This window comes from Ahaetulla prasina, chromosome 10, assembly GCF_028640845.1.
Source record: "Ahaetulla prasina isolate Xishuangbanna chromosome 10, ASM2864084v1, whole genome shotgun sequence".
Classification (NCBI taxonomy): domain Eukaryota; kingdom Metazoa; phylum Chordata; class Lepidosauria; order Squamata; family Colubridae; genus Ahaetulla; species Ahaetulla prasina.
This window is the reverse complement of record NC_080548.1, coordinates 8116330-8134122: the sequence shown is the minus strand read 5'-3', so window position 1 is coordinate 8134122 and position 17793 is coordinate 8116330. Positions and strand designations below refer to the sequence as shown.

The 17793-nt window shown below is 46.3% G+C and overlaps 1 protein-coding gene across 1 annotated transcript in view; it reads left to right on the top strand.

Moving 5' to 3' along the window:
* CSMD2 (CUB and Sushi multiple domains 2) overlaps nucleotides 1–17793 on the top strand; it is a 795888-nt gene that overhangs the window by 552237 nt on the left and 225858 nt on the right. The window contains exon 15 of the mRNA XM_058195470.1: nucleotides 7754–7948. Coding sequence (XP_058051453.1) covers nucleotides 7754–7948 — 195 coding nt within the window. The remainder of the gene's footprint in view (nucleotides 1–7753; nucleotides 7949–17793) is intronic.

Sequence of the window (17793 nt, the reverse complement as noted above, 5' to 3'; positions counted from 1 at the left end):
GCTTTAAAGGTGGTAACCAGGATCTTGAAGCGCACCCGAAAGAGCACAGGAAGCCAGTGCAAACTACGGAGCAGAGGTGTTACGTGGGAGCCTCGGCGGCTCCCATTACCACTCGCGCAGCTGCATTCTGGACTAACTGCAGCCTCCGGTGCACCTCAAGGGCAGCCCATGTAGAGAGCATTGCAATAATCCAGCGAGGCGTAACCAGGCGTGGTGACCGTGCATAAGGCATCCCGGTCAAGGAAGGGGCGCAACTGGCGAACCAAGCGAACTTGGTAAAAAGCCCTCCTGGTGACGGCTGCCAGATGTTCCTCAAGGACAGCCGGCCATCCAGGAGGACGCCCAAGTTGCGAACCACCTCCTTTGGGGCCACTAACTGCTTCAACAGTCAGCTGCGGATGCAGCTGACTGTACCGGGTGCCGGAATCCACAGCCACTCCGTCTTGGAGGATTGAGCTTGAGTCTGTTTCTCCCCATCCAGACCCGTCGGCTTCCAGGCACCGGGACAGCACTTGACCGCCGTTGGGGTGGTCCGGGGTGGAAAAATACAGCTGAGTGTCATCAGCGTACAGATGATAACTCACCCGAACCCACTGATGACCTCACCCAGCGGCTTCATGTAGATGTTGAACAGGGTAGGCGAGAGAATCGACCCTGGGGTACCCCACAAGTGAGGCCCTCGAGGGCGACCTCTGCCCCCTGTCAACACCGACTGCGACCGGTCAGAGAGATAGGAGGAGAACCACCGATAAGCGGTGCCTCCACTCCCAATCCCTCCAACCGCGCAGCAGGATACCATGGTCGATGGTATCAAAAGCCGCTGAAAGATCTAATAGGACCAAGGCAGAGGAACAGCCCTGTCCCTGGCCCTCAGAGGTCATCCTGCTTGACCAAAGCCGTCTCCGTGCTATAACCGGGCCGGAAGCCGGACTGGAACGGGTCTAGATAGACAGCTTCCTCCAGGTGCCGGGGAAGCTGCCATGCAACCACACTCTCTACAACCTTCGCTAAAAAGCGAAGGTTGGAGACTGGACGATAATTTCCCAAAATAGCTGGGTCCAGGGAAGGCTTCTTCAGGAGAGGTCTCACCACCGCCTCCTTCAAGGCGGCGGGGAAAACCCCTTCAACTAAAGAAGCATTTATAATCCCCTGGAACCAGCCTCGTGTCACTTCCTGAGCAGCCAGTACTAACCAGGAAGGACACGGGTCCAGTAAACACGTGGTCGCATGCAACCTCCCCAGCAACCTGTCCACGTCCTCGGGAGCCACAGAATCAAACCCATGTAGAGAGCATTGCAGTAATCCAGGCGAGACGTCACGAGGGCGTGAGTGACCGTGCATAAGGCATCCCGGTCTAGAAAGGGGCGCAACTGGCGCACCAGGCGAACCTGGTGAAAAGCTCTCCTGGAGACGGCCGTCAAATGGTCTTCAAAAGACAGCCGTTCATCCAGGAGAACGCCCAGATTGCGCACCCTCTCCATCGGGGCCAATGACTCGCCCCCAACAGTCAGCCGAGGACTCAGCTGACTGTACCGGGATGCCGGCATCCACAGCCACTCAGTCTTGGAGGGATTGAGCTTGAGCCTGTTTCTCCCCATCCAGACCCGTCGGCCTCCAAACACCGGGACAGCACTTGATAGCTTCATTGGGGTGGCCGGTGTGGAAAAATACAGCTGGGTGTCATCAGCGTACAGCTGGTACCTCACACGAAGCCACTGATGATCTCACCCAGCGGCTTCATATAGATGTTGAACAGAAGGCGAGAGAATCGGCCCTGCGGCACCACAAGTGAGGCGCCTCGGGGCGACCTCTGCCCCCTGTCAACACCGTCTGCGACGGTCGGAGAGATAGGAGGAGAACCACCGATGCGGTGCCTCCACTCCCAATCCCCCAACCCGCGCAGCAAGATACCATGGTCGATGGTATCGAAAGCCGCTGAGAGGTCTAATAGGACCAGGGCAGAGGAACAACCCCTATCCCTGGCCCTCAGAGATCATCCTGCGACCAAAGCCGTCTCCGTGCTGTAACCGGGCGGAAACCGGACTGGAGCAGGTCTAGATAGACAGTTTCATCCAGGTGCAGAAACTGATATGCCACCATACTCTCTACAACCTTCGCTAAAAGCGAAGGTTGGAGACCGGACGATAATTACCTAAGACAGGGAGGGCTTCTTGAGGAGGGGCCTCACCACCGCCTCTTTCAAGGCGGCCGGAAAGACTCCCTCCAACAAGGAGGCACTCGTAATCGCCTGGAGCCAGCCTCGTGTCACCTCCTGAGTGGCCAGCACCAGCCAGGAGGGGCACGGGTCCAGTAAACACGTGGTGGCATTCAGCCTACCCAACAACCTGTCCATGTCCTCGGGAGCCACAGGGTCAAACTCATCCCAACAAATGTCACCAAGACCACCCTCAGACGCCTCATCTGAATCGCCGCAATTTTGGTCTAGACCGTCTCGAAGCTGAACGATTTTATCGTATAGATAACCGTTAAACTCCTCAGCACGTCCCTGCAACGGGTCATCCCGCTCCCCCTGGTGAAGGAGGGAATGGGTCACCCGAAAAAGGCGGCTGGGCGGTTATCTGCCGGCGCAATGAGGGAGGCGTAGCAGCGCCTCGCTTCCCTCAGTGCCACTAGGTAGGTCCTAGTATAGGACCTAACTAGTGTCGATCAGCTTCTAAGCGGCTAGACCTCCAGGAGCTCTCTAGGCGTCTTCTCCGGCGTTTCATCCCCTCAGCTCCTCGGAGAACCAAGGGCGGTTGGGATCTGCGCGGGTCAGAGGCCGCAGAGGCACGACACGGTCTAAAGCCCCAGCCGCAGCCCGTTGCCAGGCTGCGGCTGGTTCCTCTGCCGTGCCGTGAGCCAGACCCTCAGGAAGTGGCCCAAGCTCCGTCCGGAACCTCTCCGGGTCCATCAGGCGCCTGGGGCGGAACCAGCGTTGTGGTTCTGTCTCCCTGCGGTGTTGAGTGGCGGTCAGAAAGTCCAGGCGAAGGAGAGAGTGATCTGACCATGACAAAGGTTCTATGACTACATCTCTCAAATCCAGATCCTTCAACCACTGACCAGAGATAAAAATAAGATCCAGAGTGCCACCCCGATGTGAGTGGGGCCATCAACTACTTGAGTCAGGTCCAAGGCCGTCATGGAAGCCATGAACTCCCGAGCCACTGTCGATGGCAGCGGCAGATGGCAAGTTAAAGTCCCCATGACTAAAAGTCTGGGGTCTCCACTGCCACCCGGCAAGCACCTCCAGGAGCTCGGGCAGGGCAGCTGTCACGCAGCAAGGAGCCAGGTACGTGACCAGCAAGCCCATCTGACACCTATGACCCCATCTCACAAAGAGGGATTCACACCCGGCAATCTGAGGTACAGTGGTCTCCCTCGGCTCTAGACTCTCTTTAATAGCAACCGCCACCCCCCCACCCCTACCCTGGGCCCTCGGCTGATGGAATGCACGGAAACCCGGTGGGCACATTTCGACCAGGGGCACGCCCCCTTCAGTGCCCAACCAGGTCTCCGTAACGCCTATAAGATCCGCTTATAAGATAAGTTAAGTTAAGTTAATATTAAGATAAGTTAATATTGTGGGATAGGAGTGATACAAGAGCTAAAATGCCTCAATCTGTAGATAACAGGTAACATAAAGAGCTAACTTTAATTTGCTTGTTAAGCTTGGGACTTGCCCCAAACTGTAGAGTAGGTAACTCAAGTAGGTAACTCTACCAACTGTAGAGTAGGTAACTCAAGAGCTAACTTTTAATAAAAGCTTTGATAATAGTTTAAGCATTGTACTCCTGAGGTTGACAGTGGAGGATAACATAAAAATTTGATTATGCTCCCCCCAAAAAATGTTCCACTAGAATATGTCAGTGCTTTTGAATAAATCTTGTCTAGGGGGAAATTGCAAATAGTGCAATATTCAATCCATTCACCTAGAAAAATTTAAAACCCGTTCAAGTCACAATATGTCTTAAAATTTTACTAGTTCCTATAATGTGAGAACAGGCTCATAATACAAATCTTAGTCATCAAAGTTCTTAAATTTAGCACTATGTAAGTTTAAACCAACCATTAAACCATATATGATTTTGGGAAAAGGTCAAAACCCCAGATGTAGATTCATTTTGCAATTGTAAAATATATTTAAGTATATGGTAAACAACCGCAGCCCAGGAAATAAAGTTAGTTAATTTTATATAAAGAAATATATAAATACAGTTTTAATGCTGGTCTGTGACTATAATAAAAATTGATTGATTGATTGATTGATTGATACAGTTTTAATGGAGTAAAAATGCTTTTATTGCTTTATTTTTTTGTTAAGCTTGGAATCTGCCCCATCTGTAGACTGTAGGTAACATAAAACTAACTAAAATATATTAACAATATACAGGTAGTCCTCGACTTATGACCGCAATTGAGCCTAGAATTTTTGTGAGAAATTGGTTAAGTGAGTTTTGCCCCATTTTACGATTTTTCTTGCTACATTTGTTAAATGAATCACTGCAGTTAAATTAGTAACATGATTGTTAAGTGAATTTGATTTTCCCATTGACTTAGCTTATTGTGTGACCATGTGGATGGGGCAATGGTCATAAGTGGGAAAAATGGTCAGAAGTCACTTTTTTCAGTGTCATTGTAATGTCGAATGGTCATTAAATGAACTGTTGTAAGTTGAGAACTATCTGTACCAAAACAAATAAACCTTCCCACCCACAGATGGATACACATAAACATTCAGCTGGGATTAAACATTTGGTGAAATAGATTTATGTACTTTATGGAACTTCAAGAGGGCAAAGGCCAGAACAGAAGGGTTATTATCTATTCCACATACAACATTTCTCTTTTTTATATATACAATTTTATTAAAGTCTTTTTTTACATAAATAAAACTAATATAAAATAACAAAAAGAAAAAGAAAATCAAAGAAAAAGCTAAAAGTACAAGAAAGGGGTGAAAAGAAAAGGAAAAATAGAAAAGAAAGAAAAAAGATACGTAGTAGCTTCCAATCTTTACAGTAGTTATAAATGCAATTATAAATTTACTTCTTATTCTACCATCTAACTCTCTTCTTTCTATAACCATCCTGTCTGATCATTAAAACCATAAATCATGTTTGTTTTTGTCTTTTACGCAAAAAGGAGTTTTTCCAGTCAATAGTAAACTTAAGTATTATTTTTTTCTCGGATCGAAAAAGTCAATTTAGCCATTTAAACAAGTTCAATCATTTTCACCAATCATTCCTCCATTGTGGGTAGCTCCGAATCTTCCCATCTTTGTGGAGCCAGACCAAGGGTGAAATCCAGCAGGTTCTGACAGATTCTGGAGAACCGGTAGCGGAAATTTTGAGTAGTTCAGAGAACTGGCAAATACCACCTCTGGGTGGCCCGAAAGGGGTGGGAATGGAGATTTTGCAATATCCTTCCCTCAGGAGTGGGGAGGGAATGAGGATTTTGCAGTATCCTTCCCCTGCCATGCCCACCAAGCCACATCCCACCCACCAAGCCACGCCCACAGAACTGGTAGTAAAAAAACTTGGATTTCACCACTGAGGCAGACCTTTGTATCTTTCCCACATTTTGCATGGAAGGCCATGCTTTGCAAGCCCTCTGCTTATGGACAGATTTGGTTTTGTCAAAGCAGTACCTGATACATCCTGACTTAGGCCTAGAAATCTGATGGTAGCCAGTGCAGTGATTTCATGATCACTGTTATCCTGCAAAGGCTGAATTGCAGGCCAACTAAATTGTCCCGCTAAGACTCCTGAAACAACCAAATACACTATAAAGTGAAGAAACAACTTCACTTTTGTTTTTGCCGGTAGAAAAAACACAAGCAATCATTATTTTTGGATCCTCTTAATTCCAAGCTTTTCATAGTCAAGTGAATGGCAGTTTCACATGGCAATTTGCACTCAAGCTCTCTCCTATAATTTTCTATGGAACATGATTAGATTGACTTGGCAAGAGTAATAAACGACCTTTGTTATAACAGTGGTTAACAGCTCTACAAGATTAATGGGATTTCTGGTTGGCGACTGCAAACCTGCTATTATTAAAAAATAATTTGACATGCTGGATTAGAGGACAGGTTCATCAAAGTCACTAATCTATATTTGAGGGGGTTGAGGGGGCTTTATTTTTGTCATTTGGTTGTTAGGGGGTTCTTGGCCTTTGCTTAAATTGTTGTTGGCAAAGTTTTAAAGGTGTAGATTTGGATTGGGAGTAAGAAAGTTATCCTTGTCACAATATGCATGGAAAAGCTACCTCAAGACTTAAAACATACACTTTGCATGTGGCAATTCATTCCCTAACATCTCCAAATTGAACTGCCAAAACATTCCTGCCTAAAATTCTGGAAACCTCCTTCAGGCAAACAATCTTACTCTTCCAAAAAGGAAAATATAACTATAACGACAAGAACACCAACTGATTGTTACAAACATATTGAATAAAGGGGAATAAAGTGTCTTTCAGATCTCCTGAGATATAAACTATCATATGTGTTGTTATTGAATCCTGATTCCATGAATGCAATATTCAGTTTCAGAAGTTTCTTTTCTTGCAGTTGTAAACCTAGATGCCAATAATGGGAAATGGATTAAGTCTATGTAGTGAGTTATATCGAAGACACCAGCAAAGATCCAATAAATATTGGTATTTAAAAATTCCCACTTATTTAGATTAAAATGGGGAAAAGAAAGACCAAAACAAGCTACTGTGTACAGGGCACAAACTTCATAAATTGATACCAATAGCCCTGGAGCTACTCATCCACCCAATGAAATGGTATAATTGATATTGTTTGCCAAACCTTGAAACATTTTGTTTGATAAAGGAGTGTACTTCTAAGTTAAAAATGTCTGTTTTTGAGTGCCAATATGATCCACTTCAAGGATTCTAAGAGTATTTTAAGGTTGAAGAAACATCTCAAGCAGAGAAAAGTAAATGTAAAGTTATAGCGGAAGGAAGGGAGGGAGGAAGAGAGTGGAGGGAGGGAAGGGAAAGGGGGAAGAGGGAAGAGGAGAGGAGGCGAGAGGAGAGGACAGGGTGTGCTAAAGCCCTATATTATTGGCATGTGTTAAGGCAGGGGTCCCAATCTGGGCGGTTTGCAATCAGGCCATGGAAATGGCTGATGAGCCTGCACACACACATCCTTACTTGCTTGAGCAGCAGGCGATCACACATGTGCTCCATTTAAGTAAGCAGCAAGTGTATGTGCACACTGTTTGCACAAAAGGTGCTGTCCTCATGCTTGCTGGCAATTCACACAGAACCATTCCCTCTTCCTCTTCCTGCTGGTCCGCAAAGCTGGAAATGTTGGGGAACTCTGCGTTAAGGCGTTGAAAACTTTACTTTTTAATCTGGTATTCAATACCTAACCATTTTCTCTGGGCATTGTTTATGTCATATGAGTTATGGATTAAATATTTATAGCTAGAGATGCACATATTTTATTGTTATTTTATGGTTTTGTAAATCACCCTAGGGGCAATGATTTCTATCCTGTATCAAGGTCGGACAATAGAATTGAATATGGCCGTTCTTACTTGATTCTGAATATAGACATTCCTCTAATTATCTTGTGCCATGTAGGGTCTTCTGCTTGAGCAGGCAGTTCAACTAGATGACCAATAAGGTCCCTTCCAACTTTGTTAATCTGTTCAGACAAGAAGCCTAAGGTGAATGCAGAGGACCATTTTGTTTGGGGTAAAATGCATTTGCTTCACCATGTTTTCTTGTTTCTTTCCAGCCTTCAGACACAATGAGTGCCCTGATCCAGGAGTACCGGTCAATGGGAAGCGCTTTGGTGATAGCCTCCAACTGGGGAGCTCAGTCTCTTTCCTGTGTGATGAAGGCTTCATAAGGACCCATGGCTCAGAAACAATCACCTGTGTCTTGAAGGAAGGCAATGTGGTTTGGGATAATGCAGTCCTTAGATGTGAAGGTAAATTACCATGTTGGGTTGCTGTTTTCTTAGTTATAACAGGTAAGAGAAGGCACGAAATAAATATAAGAAGTGTCTGTGAATGGTTGTGAATTGATGTAACTACAGAAGCATCTGGAGCTTTGGGGGGAAGCAAAGAAGGGAAGATGGTAGCTAGGACTACATGATCAAATCCCCACCCTGTGTGCTAACACATATAAATAAGTGGGCCGTCTTCAGTCACGTGGTTGTGGACAGCATCTTGACTTTATAGCCCCCTCCCCATCTCCTGGATATCCCTGCATGACTTACAGCTGCTTTGGTAGGATCTCCAGCTAGATTGGAGGGAGGTGTTAAGAGGGTGGTGAGCTTAGAGTCTTTGCACTGCAGGAAGTGATACAGGTCTGACCCCCCCCTTCCCCCCCTTGGAAGATTTGTCTGACCATTCCCATGAGAATGCAGTCAGTTTGGCAACATTCATAGGTGACTAACAATACTGTTCCTGCTTGAGATGATTCATGCATAGTTCTGGTTGTTTGCACCTGACAAGCTGCTAGACTATTTTTTTTAAAAATATTGCACTTATGTTTTCTCTCTGTCTCTTTGGCCTTTTGTTCTATTAAGTTTTCAGTGGGATATTTAATGCTATATTTAGCTTCAGGTAGGTTATATTAAAATGTTGTGAGATAAACTACATTTCAGTATTCAGTATTTATATAAGTGTAATTCCATGCCTTCTTGATTTCTTAATGGAGTTTGGAAATGACTAAAGATGAAATCATCCCAAATGGAAAAGAATTCAGTTTATTGATCCCTTGAGCTTCACTTAGGTCAGCTTTAGTTAACTTCATTCCCTTAATTCTGTACAGAAGGCAAAATTACCACATTAAATATTCTCCTATCAGGAAAAAATGCTGTAAGGGAGAAATAGTATTCCTCTGGAACAGGGGTCTCCAACCTTGGCAACTTTAAGACCTGTGGACTTCAACGTGGACAGGTTGCTGGGGAGGTTGCATGCGACCACGTGTTTACTGGACCCGTGTCCTTCCTGGTTAGTACTGGCTGCTCAGGAGGTGACACGAGGCTGGTTCCAGGGGATTATAAATGCTTCTTTAGCTGAAGGGGTTTTCCCCGCCGCCTTGAAGGAGGCGGTGGTGAGACCTCTCCTGAAGAAGCCTTCCCTGGACCCAGCTATTTTGGGAAATTATCGTCCAGTCTCAACCTTCGCTTAGCGAAGGTTGTAGAAATGTGGTTGCATGGCAGCTTCCCGGCACCTGGAGAAGCTGTCTATCTAGACCCGTTCAGTCCGGCTTCCGGCCGGTTATAGCACGGAGACGGCTTTGGTCGCGTTGGTGGATGACCTCTGGAGGGCCAGGGACAGGGCTGTTCCTCTGCCTTGGTCCTATTAGATCTTTCAGCGGCTTTTGATACCATCGACCATGGTATCCTGCTGCGCCCGGTTGGAGGATTGGGAGTGGGAGGCACCGTTTATCGGTGGTTCTCCTCCTATCTCTCTGACCGGTCGCAGTCGGTGTTGACAGGGGGGCAGAGGTCGTCCTGGAGGGGCCTCACTTGTGGGGTACCCCAGGGCTCGATTCTCTCGCCTACCCTGTTCAACATCTACATGAAGCCGCTGGGCGAGGTCATCAGTGGGTTCGGGGTGAGTTATCATCTGTCGCTGATGACACTCAGCTGTACTTTTCCACCCGGACCACCCCAACGAAGCAGTCAAGTGCTGTCCCGGTGCCTGGAAGCCGTGCGGGTCTGGATGGGGAGAAACAGACTCAGCTCAATCCTCCAAGACGGAGTGGCTGTGGATTCCGGCACCCGGTACAGTCAGCTGCATCCGCAGCTGACTGTTGAGGCGAGTTAGTGGCCCCAAAGGAGGTGGTTCGCAACTTGGGCGTCCTCCTGGATGGCGGCTGTCCTTTGAGGAACATCTGGCGGCCGTCACCAGGAGGGCTTTACCAAGTTCGCTTGGTTGCCAGTTCGTCCTTCCTTGACCGGGATGCCTTATGCACGGTCACTCACGCTCTGGTTACGTCTCGGCTGGATTATTGCAATGCTCTCTACATGGGGCTGCCCTTGAGGTGCACCGGAGGCTGCAGTTAGTCAGAATGCAGCTGCGCAGTGGTAATGGGAGCCGCTCGAGGCTCCCACGTAACACCACTGCTCCGTAGTTGCACTGGCTTCCTGTGGTCTTTGGTGCGCTTCAAGATCCTGGTTACCACCTTTAAAGCGCCCATGGCTTAGGACCCGGTACTTACGAGACCGCCTGCTGTTACCAGATGCCTCCCATCGACCAGACGCCTCACAGAGAGGGCCTTCTCAGGGTGCCGCCCGCCAAACAATGTCGGCTGGCGGCTCCCAGGGTAGGGCCTTCTGTGGGAGCACCGACGCCTGGAACGAACTCCCCTGGCTTACGTCAAGTTCCTGATCTTCGGACCTTCCGTCGTGAGCTAAAAACATACTTATTTACTCAAGCTGGACTGGCATAAATAGTTGATTTTAAATTGGGGTTTTAGAGATTTTAAACATTTGTAAATTTTTTAAATTATCGGCCATTTATTAATAGTTTCTTTTAATTTCTTTTAATTGTATATACTCTGTATTTTATTTCGGCTGTACACCGCCCTGAGTCCTTCGGGAGAAGGGCGGTATAAAAATCTAATAAAATAAATAAATAAATAAATAAACTCAGTGAATTCTGGGAGTTGAAGTCCACAGGCCTTAAAGTTGCCAAAGTTGGAGATCCCTGCTCTGGAACACCCTGCAACCAAGAATGTTAATGGCAAGCATAAGGACTGATGGATAGTTGCAACCAGCGGTGGGATTCAAGTAATTTAACCAGTTCTCTGCCCTAATGATTTCTTCCAACAACCAGTTTGCCAAACTGATCAGAAAGTTAACAATCAGTTCTCCCGAAGTGGTGCGAACTGACTGAATCCCACCACTGGTTGCAACTGAAACCCTACCCAGAACGTTCGTTGCCCAGGGTTTTATTAAGTTCATTCATGTACTCAGCTGCTGAGCTGTGGGTCCCCCAGGGCTGGTCCAGTGCAAATTCTATTATGTGAAACAATTATTCCATCAATCAATTTTGGGGATTATTGTTATTAGTTTTTGTTTATTCAGAAAGAGAACATTTAATTTCAAATATTGTATCAATTTGCATCCAGCCAAAAGGCCTGACAGTCACACTAGAACTGATGCACTGAATAAAAGAACAATTCTGAAGACTTCTGAATCTCATTTATCTTGGTGCACATAGTATCTGCCCTTTGTGAAAAAGCCTGCAAAAAATTGCTTTGGAGATGAGTGTCCAGCTCAGCAATTGCCTCATGATACCCGATTCTGACCTGGGGCCTTCTTGAATGTTGTACATATCAACTTGCATAATCCTTAACCTGCAGTGCCAAGCAGGTTGGGTTAATAGTTGGAGAAAACTGACTTTATTTGAAGTTATGATTGAGCAAAATGGAGAAAAGATTTAAAAAGGAAGATTAAATCACAGATGCAGCAGAACACTCTCCTTCATCCCACCCTCACACAAAGTTCTCTGGGAGCATTTGAATTTTCTGTTTCAAGGAAGCAAAGTGAAATGGAAAAAAGAATGTTAGGAATCCTAAAACTTTCTGCCTTCTTTCTGCTCCTTGAGAGAAAAGCCATTAATTGATGTCCTTACCATTGTTTGAATGCAGACACATTGAATTCATGATAAAAAAAAATCAAAAATCAAAATAAATAAATAGTTCCAGAAATCAGTTCCTCCAGACTCACTCATCCATCTGGCAATTTGGGGGAAATAGACGAGGAATATAACAAAAATTCTCTTTTACGCTCAGAACTCTCTAATACTTGAACACTTTCATACTTGAACCATGAAGATTGCACCCTTTATGTCAGTAAGGTATTAATTAATAATGGCTTGAGCTCCCCCAAGATCTATTACACCTGGCTTATATAAATCCTCACCATCACTAGATGTCAGCAAAGAGTCAGAGATGATTTATATTTTTGCTGCAGTGATTTTTTTCCCCCCTTAACACTCTTAGCAAAGGTGAACCACTTTGATCTACCAAATAGTTGGATCAGCCTTAATCTCAAGAAGACCCAGAGTACTTTAAAAGTATCAAAAGAACTAAGTTGGTGTGATTTGCAAACAATTGCTTATGATTTAGAACAGTATATGACCTCAGTCGTGGTACTTTTACAAACTGTGACTAAACAAACCATGCTTGCATGTGGGGACCTAGCAATTATATTTGCTTGCCAGAGCTCTTTTTTTGAAACACCAGAACCGGGGATGATGGAATTGCAGCTATTTATTTATTTAGTCACAACAGTATATATAAGCATTGACATGTAACAACTATATAATATATAAGCATATATGAGCATAAGTATGTAATAACTATATTAATTGGATATAATGAAAGGGAATAATAGGACAGGAATGGTAGGCAAGTTTGTGCTCTTATGCACGCCCCTTACAGACGTCTTAGGAATGGGGTGAGGTCAATGGTAGACAGTTTTTGGTTGAAGCTTTGGGGATTTTGAGAAGAGACCACAGAGTCAAGTAGTGAGTTCCAAGTATTATAATAATAATAATAATAATAATAATAATAATAATAATAATAATAATAATAATAATAATAATAATAATAATAATAATAATAATAATAATAATAATAATAATAATAATAATAATAATAATAATAATATTTTAATTTGTATACTGCCCTTCTCCCGAAGGACTCAGGGCGGTGCACAGCCAGAATAAAATACAAAGAGAACAGTACATATAATATTAAGAACAACCCCTTTAAAAACTTATTCAATTGGCCAAAAATTTAAAATACAATAACATACTATAAAAAATTTACAAAAATTTAAAACCCATAAAAGCAAATTAAAAATTTTAAAATCAAGCCAGTCCAGCTAGACGGAATAAATAGGTTTTAAGTTCGCGGTGAAAGGTCCGAAGGTCGGATAGTTGACGAAATCCAGGGGGAAGTTCGTTCCACAGGATAGGAGCCCCCACAGAGAAGGCCCTCCCCCTGGGGGCCGCCAGTCGACATTGCTTGGCTGACAGCACCCTAAGGAGTCCCTCTCTGTGAGAACGCACCGGTCGCTGGGAGATAGAAGATGGCAGTAGACGGTCCCATAAATATCCTGGTCCTAAGCCATGGAGCGCTTTGAAGGTGGTCACCAGTACCTTGAAGTGCACCCGGAAGACAACAGGCAGCCAGTGCAGTCTGCGCAGGATGGGTGTTACATGGGAGCTCCGAACCGCTCCCTCTATCACCCGCGCAGTTGAATTCTGGACTAACTGGAGTCTCCGGGTACTCTTCAAGGGGAGCCCCATGTAGAGAGCATTGCAATAGTCCAAGCGAGAGGTCACGAGAGCATGAGTGACTGTGCATAGGGCATCCCAGTCCAGGAAGGGGCGCAACTGGCGAATCAGGTGAACCTGATAAAAAGCTATCCTGGAGACGGTCGTCAAATGGTCTTCGAAAGACAACCGCCCATCCAGGAGAATGCCCAAGTTGCGCACCCTTTCCATCGGGGCCAATGACTCGCCCCCAACAGTCAGCTGTGGCTGCAGCTGACTGTACCGGGGTGCTGGCATCCACAGCCACTCCGTCTTGGAGGGATTGAGCTTGAGCCTGTTCCTCCCCAATCAAACCCGTACGGCTTCCAAACACCGGGACAGTACTTCGATAGCTTCATTGGGGTGGCCTGGGGTGGAAAAGTACAGCTGTGTATCATCAGCGTACAGTTGGTATCTCACCCCAAAACCACTGATGATCTCGCCCAGCGGCTTCATATAGATGTTGAACAGGAGAGGCGAGAGAATCGATCCCTGCGGCACCCCACACATGAGGCGCCTCGGGGTCGATCTCTGCCCCGCTGTCAACACCGTCTGCGTCCGGTCAGAGAGGTAGGAGGAGAACCACCAATAAACGGTGCCTCCCACTCCCAAACCCTACAACCGGCATAGCAGGATACCATGGTCGATGGTATCAAAAGCCGCTGAGAGATCTAATAGGACCAGGGCAGAGGAGTAACCCTTATCCCTGGCCCTCCAGAGATCATCCACCAACGCGACCAAAGCCGTCTCTGTACTGTATCCAGGCCGGAAGCCGGACTGGAACGGGTCTAGATAGACGGTTTCATCCAGGTACTGGGGTAATTGACGTGCCACCGCACTCTCTACAACCTTTGCCATAAAACGAAGGTTGGAGACTTGACGATAATTTCCTAAAACAGCTGGGTCCAGGGAAGGCTTCTTGAGGAGAGGTCTCACCACCGCCACTTTCAAGGCAGCGGGAAAGACCCCCTCCCGCAAAGAAGCATTTGTAATCCCCCAGAGCCAGCCTCGTGTCACCTCCTGCGTGGCCAGCACCAACCAGGAGGGGCACGGGTCCAGTAAACATGTGGTGGCATTCAACCTTCCCAGTAACCTGTCCATGTCCTCGGGAGTCACAGGGTCAAAACTATCCCAAACGGTCTCAACAAGACGAATCTCAAAACTCTCGCCTGGATCTACCCAATTTTGATCCAATCCATCCTGAAGCTGAATGATTTTATCGTATAGATAATCGTTAAACTCCTCAGCACGCCCTTGTAATGGGTCCTCCCGCCCCTCCTGTTGAAGGAGAGAGCGGGTAACCCGAAACAGGGCGACCGGGCGGTTATCTGCCGATGCAATGAGGGAGGAAACGTAAGAATGCTTCGCTTCCCTCAATGCCACTAGGTAGGTCCTACTATAGGACCTAACTAGTGTCCGGTCAGCCTCAGAATGGCTGGATCTCCAGGCACTCTCTGGGCGTCTTCTCCAGCGTTTCATCTCCCTCAGCTCCTCAGAGAACCAAGGAGCTGGTTGAGACCTGCGCCGGGTCAGAGGCCGCAAAGGCACGACACGGTCCAAAGCTCCTGTTCCCAGGCCGCGACTAGTTCTTCAGTCGTGCCGCGGGCCAGGTTCTCGGGAAACGGCCCAAGCTCCGTCAGGAACCTCTCTGGGTCCATCAGGCACCTGGGACAGAACCAACGCATTGGTTCCGTCTCCCTGCGGTGGTGAGTAGCGGTCCGAAAGTCCAGACGAAGAAGAGAATGATCTGACCATGACAAAGGCTCAATAACTAAATCATTTAAAATCAGATCATTCGCCCACTGGCCAGAGACAAAAATCAGATCTAGAGTGCCTCCCCCGATGTGGGTAGGGCTGTCCACTAATTGAGTCAGGTCCATGGCCGTCATGGAAGCCATGAACTCCCGAGCCGTCGAGGATGCCACGCCAGTTGATGGCAAGTTGAAATCCCCCATGACCAACAGTCTAGGGGTTTCAACTGCCAACCCGGCCAACAACTCCAACAGCTCGGGCAGGGCTGTTGTCACGCAGTAGGGAGCCAGGTACGTGATCAACAAGCCCACCTGAGTCCTACGGCCCCACTTCACATAGAGGGATTCACAACCAGCTATCTGAGGCACAGTGGTCTCCCTCAGTTCCAGGCTTTCATTAATAACCGCCACCCCACCACCCCTACCTTGGGCCCTCGGCTGATGGAATGCTCGGAAACCTGGTGGGCACATCTCCACTGGGGAACCCCCCCTTCCGTGCTCAACCAGGTCTCCGTAATGCCCATAACATCCATGGTCCCCTCCTGAATTAGATCTGAGATCAGGGGGGCTTTGTTAACCACGGACCTTGCATTGCATAACATCAGCCAGAGGCCCAAGTCCCGAGTACTCTGGCCACCCGGGGAACGGGAAGAAGCAGGGGGGCCGGAGCATGCGATCGCTCTTAAATAGCGAGGGCGTACTCCAAAAACCTGATGTGCCCCCCCTTCTGTCATATCTGCCTCTCCCGCTTACCATGTCAATAGCACAACCCTGATAAGCTGGAACGAAACCCTCCCCCAACTCCCTCGGACCTAACTTAACGCCGCGAACGCACACTGGACTTGGCTCCCTCCCCGACGGGTTTCCCTCCCCACCCATTCTTCCCCTTCCCCCCCAACCCAAACCCGTCAGTTTCCACCCTCCCCGTAAAAAGGACCCAGATTGTTGGGGGGGCAATAAGTTGACTTTGTAAATATATACAAATAGAATGAGACTATTGCCCTATACATTGTAAGCCGCCCTGAGTCTTCGGAGAAGGGCGGGGTATAAATGTAAACAAAAAAAAAAAAATTCCCATTAAAACTCCCCTTAAAAAATCGGTTAAAACAGTTAATTAAAAATCCCCTAAGTCTCCTATTCTTGGCATGCCACCTCTCGGGGTTCCAAAACCCGTCCTCAAGATGGGCCCTCGATAACGTAGAGGGCCAAACCCGCGAGAGAGGGGAATCTCGCAGGGCAAGAAGGTCAGCCGCTAAAAATGTCCGCATGATGAAAAAACACGGCAAGCAAACCCATCCTGGACGGTCAGGATATCTCCGGGTGGGAAAGTCGATGGACATCCATCTCAGTCTCAATCTCAGTCGGTAGATGAAATAGTCACCGCCTTATTCAGTCACTCACTGTAACTCTGTTACAGAAGTCATATTTTCTGCAATCAAGATTACGTTAAGTTAAAATCTATTGTTTGCTCTTGTACTTGTACTTAGTGTTTGGGTTCTTTTTTCCAATATGTAAGACTGTGCATTTGCTGGTTGAGATTTGGAGTTGCCATGTTTTAGACCATTCGGATACAAAGCCAAGGTCTTTTTGAAGGGTAGTTGTATTGTTGGTGGTGTTAAATAGTTTGACAAAGAGAACACAATTACTTGTGATATGGTCACAGAGATCTTTAATGTATAATATGAAGAGCGTTGGTCCAAGAACGCTGCCTTGGGGAACGCCACTCTTGACAGGAACAGGATTTGATAGAGCATTGCCAATTTTGACCACTTGTTATCTGTTTGACAGGAAAGCAATTATCCAATTGTGGAAGGGTCCTGAAATGCCATAGGATTTTAGTTTTAGGAGAAGTTTATCATGTACTACTGAGTCAAAAGCTTTGCAGAAGTCTATGTAGATTGCATCTATTGATTTGCCTTCATCAAGATTTGTAGTCCATATGTTTTTGCAGTGGAGAAGTTGTAAGTTATATGATAATTTTTTTCTGAAACCAAATTGTTTATTAGAGAGTAGGTTGTTAGCTTCAAGGTGGAGGGTAATAGATTGGTTGATGATAGATTCCATTACTTTGCAGGTGACGCAGCATAGAGATATCGGTCTGTAATTTTCAACTAGGCTGGTGTCTCCTTTTCTGAAGATAGGGATGACTGTGGCTAGTGACCAAAGTTTGGGAAGGGAACTGGTCGTGAAAGCTTTTTCGAAGATTATGCTTAGGGGTTCTGCTATATTAGTGGAAAGTTTTTTTAAGAAGTATGCACACAGTCCATCAGGCCCAATAGATAGAGATGGTTTCAGTTTGTGAAGAGCTTTTTCAACATTGTCTTCTGTGAAGTCTATATGTGTTAGGTTGTAGTACTCATTGTACTCATTGTTGGTACGATTGGAGAATGTCGGGTATGAGCCATTACTGTTAACAAAGACTGAGCCAAAGAATGTGTTAAATGTGGTTTGCTTTAACTGTTTCATCATTACATTCTTTGCCGTTAGATTCTTTTAATTGTGGGATGGATCTCGAGTCTTTAAGTTTATTGTTCACAAAATTATAAAAAGCACGATCGGAATTTGTGCGCAGAAGGTCTTCTTCTTGCTTGGTGTGGTAATTGGTGCATTCAGTTTTTATTTGGTTGCATATATTTCTGTAGCGGTTTTTGAAATTTGCTACATAGCCCTTTTTGTTTTTTCTCCAGAGGGATTTTTTTTTTTTTTGGATTGAAGCTTTTTTATTGATATGGGTAATTTGC